The sequence below is a fragment of the Canis aureus genome, chromosome 29 (assembly GCF_053574225.1).
Source record: "Canis aureus isolate CA01 chromosome 29, VMU_Caureus_v.1.0, whole genome shotgun sequence".
Lineage (NCBI taxonomy): Eukaryota > Metazoa > Chordata > Mammalia > Carnivora > Canidae > Canis > Canis aureus.
In genome coordinates this window covers 8,567,501-8,573,408 of record NC_135639.1, presented here as the reverse complement: position 1 = coordinate 8,573,408, position 5,908 = coordinate 8,567,501, and the positions used below count along the sequence as shown (strand labels likewise).

The window sequence follows — 5,908 nt, the reverse complement described above, 5'->3', positions numbered from 1 at the left end:
CGAGCCGCGGCCGGGCCGCTCCCCGCCCCTCAGCACCCCTCCCACATGCGGGCCCGCCCCGGCCGGGTCCTCACCCCGCCCTCGCGCCGCTGGATTTGCGCCCGGGGCGGCCCCCGACTTTGCGCCCCGTAGTCGAGTTCCGTTTATGGTCTGATTTCCGGCCGCCCGCCCGCTCGCCCGGCCGCGCGCCTGTCCCGATCCCTCCCTCCCCGGGACCCGGAGGAGAGGGGACCATGCCGGAGCCCGGGCCCGACGCCCCCGGCACCGCTAGCGCGCAGCCCCCGCCGCCGCCGCCCCCTCCTCCCGCGCCCAAGGAGTCCCCGTTCTCCATCAAGAACCTGCTCAACGGAGACCACCACCGGCCGCCCCCTAAGCCGCAGCCGCCCCCACGGACGCTCTTCGCGCCGGCCTCCGCCGCGGCCGCCGCAGCCGCCGCCGCCGCCGCCGCCGCGGCCAAGGGGGCTCTGGAGGGCGCCGCGGGCTTCGCGCTCTCGCAGGTGGGCGACCTGGCTTTCCCCCGCTTTGAGATCCCGGCGCAGAGGTTTGCCCTGCCCGCGCACTACCTGGAGCGCTCCCCGGCCTGGTGGTACCCCTACACCCTGACCCCCGCCGGCGGCCACCTCTCGCGACCTGAAGGTACCGACCTCTCTTTGAACTTTCGCTGTCCTCCCCGCGCGCCGGGAGCATCCCCGCCCCGCGCCGCCTCCCGCCTCCACCGGGGACCCCCGCGCCCTCCGACCCGCTGCTTGGCCAACCTCCCCGGCCCCTGGTTGGCCTCTGCCGCCCCGCGCGCTCGGTTGCGCTGCCCGGGGAGTCCAATCCCACTTGGTGAGAAGAGAGGTGGAACTGGAGCCCGGCGCGCGGCGCCTCCCGGGGAAGCGTGGCCTGGGGCATGAACCGGGAGGCTGCAGCCGGCAGGGGCCGGGCACGGGGCCCGGATGGAGGCGGTGACCCGGGGGGCCCAGGTGGGACGTCCAAGGGAAAGACACCCAGTGGCCGCCCTGCCACCGTGCGGGTGACCCGCCCGCGCGCCCGCCCGCGGGAGAAAGGGCATCCCAGGATGCGGAGGCCCTACCCGGGCCCCGCCAGCAAGGAGGCCCGAGGGAGGAGGCGCGAGGCCCCGAGGCCTGGGGCCCGGAGGCCGGCGCGGATTGAGCCTGCGGCCCCCCAGGCGCCAGGCCCCGCTGAAGGCTGTGTCCGTGTGCGTGTGCGTGTGCGTCCGTCTGTCTGTCTCTCCCCAGCTTCGGAGAAGGCCCTCCTGCGAGACTCCTCCCCCGCCTCGGGAACCGACCGCGACTCCCCCGAGCCGCTGCTCAAAGCCGACCCCGACCACAAGGAGCTGGACTCCAAGAGCCCGGACGAGATCATCCTGGAGGAGAGCGACTCGGAGGAAGGCAAGAAGGAGGGCGAGGCGGCGCCCGGAGCTGCCGGGGCGAGCGTGGGGGCGGCGGCCGCGACGCCCGGCGCCGAGGACTGGAAGAAGGGCGCCGAGAGCCCCGACAAGAAGCCCGCGTGCCGCAAAAAGAAGACGCGCACGGTCTTCTCGCGCAGCCAGGTCTTCCAGCTCGAGTCCACCTTCGACATGAAGCGCTACCTGAGCAGCTCGGAGCGCGCCGGCCTGGCCGCGTCGCTGCACCTCACCGAGACCCAGGTCAAGATCTGGTTCCAGAACCGCCGCAACAAGTGGAAGCGGCAGCTGGCGGCCGAGCTGGAGGCGGCCAACCTGAGCCACGCCGCGGCGCAGCGCATCGTGCGGGTGCCCATCCTCTACCACGAGAACTCGGCCGCCGAGGGCGCGGCCGCCGCCGCGGGGGCCCCGGTGCCGGTCAGCCAGCCGCTGCTCACCTTCCCGCACCCCGTGTACTACTCGCACCCCGTGGTCTCCTCCGTGCCGCTGCTACGGCCGGTCTGAGGCCCGACGGGGGAGGGGGAGGGAGCGCCCGGCCGCCTTCCCAGATCCCGGAGGAGACTGGGCCGGGCCCAGGGCGCCAGGACGTCCAGCGGCCTTCGGGAACCGGGGCTCGGGCGCGCCGCCCCGGCCTCCCCTCCCCCGATCGGTAGCGTTTTTGTAAGTATTTGCAATGCATTTTCGTGCAATTCACCCCTAACGGATTTGAGGCGCTTCCCCCTCTTACGTTTTTGGTTTTGGTTCTATTAAGAAAAGAGCAGGAAAAAAGACAAGATCCCCCGGGTCAAATATTTCGTCCGAAAGCTTTGGCAAAAGGTGCAACTCTACGCACCGCGCCCCCCCCCCCTCCTACCCCTCCAATTTGCATTGCGCTGTGGCTTTTTGGTTTTATTTTTATAGAAGAGAGATAAGCCGCAAAAACCTAAAGCCCTCTGGTGTATTCATTTTCTATAGAACTGTCTTCAGAAGTCCAGAGAGAGAGAGAGAGAGAAAAGGAGGGAATTCACATTATCCTACTTTTATTCCTGGATTTCTGGGTGTGGTTCTCCTCTGCGGCCCTAGGGATCCTCCCCAATTTTCAGAATCTGAGAAGCCTCTGATGGGAAGGCGGACTCAGGCCGCTTTTCCTCCCCGCAGAGGTGTGTTGCAGTTGACCTCTTCATCTGTCCCATTTTGTGACTGAAGGATTCTCTAGGTGTTTAAAGGGAAAAGACAAGACAGCCCGAAATTAGACTTCTGATGATTGAAACACCTCCACATCTGGCCCGGTGTGAGTGATCTTATTTATTAGCAGCATTTATTTGGGGGATTTCATTTGTTGATAAATTATTATTATTATTATTATTACTATTATCGCTTTGTTCCCTGTTTTGAGAGAGTGATTTCAATATTTGAAAAAAAATCTGTCTTCTATCCTCTCCCCCTTTTTGTTCTGCAGTAACTGTTGTACTTTTGACCTGTGCAATATTGTACAAAATTTCCTGAGAGCCCTGCCTCTTTCTCCACGGAGAGAAGCAGACGTTTTCACAGTGTAATCCTGGTCATTCGTTAGGAGGAAAAAATTAAGAAGGGGAAAGGGGGAGGGAGGAAAGAAACAACGATGATAGGTAGCGATGCTCAAAGGAGTAAGATAGGCATACTGGAGCGCTTTAAGTGAAGGACAATCAATTTAGGAGAATTTTAACTTATTTGATATATGTACAGATTTCTTGTAAAGTTCACCCTCGACTCCACAGGGCTCCTCGCTCTGCCACCCAATCTGTTTTCTTTCTGTCGGCTACACCTGTTGTTCTGCGATAGCTTGTTCTCTCCCTCCCCCCCAACCCTCCCCCCCCCCATCTCCCTCGTCACTGCCCAGGGTTCAGTCCCTTTTTAAGAAAAAGAGAAAAAAAGCCCACAAAATATTGTTACATTTAATGTTGTCGTGAAATCGAATTAATTAAAAAGAAAAGAAAAGTGACGCGTTTCGTGTTGCCAGAGTGTGTAACTTCGGCCGATTTTCCGCAGACAGGTGTCTCTGAAACTCTCCTCCGCCTGGCTCTCTGGCTGCCTGTGCGCTCGCCCGAGTTGGACCTGGACGCACGTCCCCATAATCCAGGAGGCGGCAGAGACAGAGGCGGCTTTGTTCGCGACCAGGGCTGCTCCCTCTGCCCAGGGTCTTTCTGGGCTTGCAAAGCGCTGGCTCAGGAGAGCTGGCCGGGCGGAAGGGGCGAGGCCCTAGGCTTATCTAGTTTGAGAAATTGAGCGAAGCGGCAGCCGCGAGCTGGGAGATGGCTGATAAATTTCCGCCCGCCGCGCTGCCTGCAGCCTCGCATTCCCTTCCCAGGCCGCGGTTCCTCCAGGAGCCGAGAGCTTCTGGGCAGGACATTCCCGGGCACCTGTCAGCGGGCCTGGAGGGTGCTGCGCTCGGTGGCATCTCGGGGCGGGGGCGGGAAGAGGAAAGGAGAGTGAACTTAGAATTCAGCTGTGGCCAGAGGCGGGGCGCGGAGTCCGGCTGGGAGAAGACAGATCGCGAGAGGGCAGGCCCAGGGAGGCCAGGCATCCGCAGGCCTGCAGGAGCTGCCGCTCTCCGGGGGTGGCTCGGGTGCCAGCGAACGGAGACCATCCGACTGTGGCATCGGCCACTGAAAGGACTTTGTCTCCTCCCGGCCAGGCCCTTTCCTGTCCACTGGCGCCCATCGCCTCCAGGGCGGCCTCTCCGATCTGCTGTCCCTGTCCGTCCCAGGCCTGGAAGCGCAACGCTAGAGGTTCCCACGCGCTCGGTGGGCAGCGGGCAGCGGGCGGAGGCGCGCCGGGCTGGGAGCCGCCTGCAGAAGCAGGTGCTCGGGCGCTCCTAGCCAACCGCTCGGCTGCCTGCCTTAGAGCATGGGGTCTGCACGCCCAGCTCCTGGCAGGGCACGTTTGAAGCTGGGGAGCCAGAAGGGGGAGATGAAGAACCTGTAGACGGTGAAGATCCCGAAGAGCACACCGCCCGGTGCGTCCGCTGGGGAGCGCCTGCACGCGCTCCCATCCCCGCTTTGCTGGGTTCCACAAACCCGATCGACACAGTTGAGTCTACTATGGCTGAAATGTTGAGTCTCGTTTTCTATTGATGGGAAACTGCCCCCAAATAAACTGGCATGCGTATTTATGGCACAATTTTAGCCTGAACCTCAGTGAAGATAGATCTCCCTTTATTTCCCTGTGGTTTGGAATAAAAACGAGGGCATGTGTCGTAAATGAAAAATAAACAGAAATTCGGGGTCAAAATATGTTGTTCCTTGTGTTACCTGCAAACAGAGTGATGCCTTTTACTGTTGGCAATACTAACTGTGGGACAGGCCAATAACAGCTCATTAAAAATAATGTTGCAATAGCAAACATGTCCTTAGATTTTACAGCCAGAACATGATGCTATCAAATGCCAAGAAAATACTTCTTTATTTGTGTTTGGATTCTAGAAAACGGTTCTTGACTGACCCAGTCTTTACAAAGTCAAGAAATAACTGGTTCCCCGCACATACAGTTTATCCTTTGTCTTGCTCCTTGCGGCCTCCTTCTCAGTCCTATTGGGAAGCCCCGCTGCCCTGCACCAATGTGTTTCTCCCCCGAGCCACCGTGCCTGCCCTAGGGGAGAAGGGTGGCGCCAGGCCTCCAGGGACTGGCGGCTGTGTGGGCCTAGAAGCTGGCCCAGGTGGGAAACTTCTGCTTCCCTCCTGTTCAGTCAGTGGTAGGATTTCTCACAATGCAAGAGAAAGAATTGAGCCTGAGTGTGGGGCACCAAGCACCACTCCTCACAGGAAGCATCCTAGGCTCTACTGCAGGGCTTTCTGAAGCCTTGGTGTAAGAAGAGCCCAAAAAAACTCTTGGTGGGACTGTCACATCCCGAGAGCTGGTTGGGGTCATCTTCCTATGCAAAAGTCGCCCCTCCCCACTGCTGCCTCCGCAGGGATGGCCGGGGGCTGCTGGAACCACTCAGCAGAAGGGGCTATCTGTTGGAGAGAGGGTGCCGCTACGTAATTCCTCCACGACATTCCATTGTGAGATGCCAGCCACTGGCCTTTACCCTAGGAGACTGGACCAACAGCCCAGATTTTATCCATTCACCCTCCCTCGCCTCCCATTGTGGAAGAAACTAGCTTTCTTTCCACCTACCCTAACTTCAGATCCTTCCCTATCTGCATCTTCCATTAATCTTCAAGTTAGGGCAAATGACACTATCTTTCTGGTTAAATCCTTCCTGCGTTATCCAAACAGACACACCAGCAAACCACACAGAAGGCACACTCGTGTGTGACATAACACCACACACGCACACTTTAGGTAGACACTAACAGACACATATCCAGGGGCTTGAAGTACACCTACCCACATATGTGTTTAGGATCACAGCTATTGCTAACACACAAAATCAGGCACATTTTGTTTCAGGTGACCCCGGGCAGCTTTGTTTTCTCTGAGGGCCCCAGGCTAAGGCAAGCTGGGTAAAATCCCGTGGAAAAACTGAGCCTGAAATCCTTC

General features: G+C 59.8%; 1 protein-coding gene across 1 annotated transcript; it reads left to right on the top strand.

The window, feature by feature from the left end:
• Nucleotides 1–233: 233 nt before the first annotated feature.
• Nucleotides 234–3,233, top strand: HMX3 (H6 family homeobox 3). Its single transcript, XM_077877021.1, has 2 exons — nucleotides 234–636; nucleotides 1,242–3,233. The coding sequence occupies exons 1-2, from the start codon at nucleotides 234–236 to the stop codon at nucleotides 1,910–1,912; spliced, it is 1,074 nt and encodes a 357-aa protein (XP_077733147.1). The 3' UTR covers nucleotides 1,913–3,233.
• Nucleotides 3,234–5,908: the final 2,675 nt, after the last annotated feature.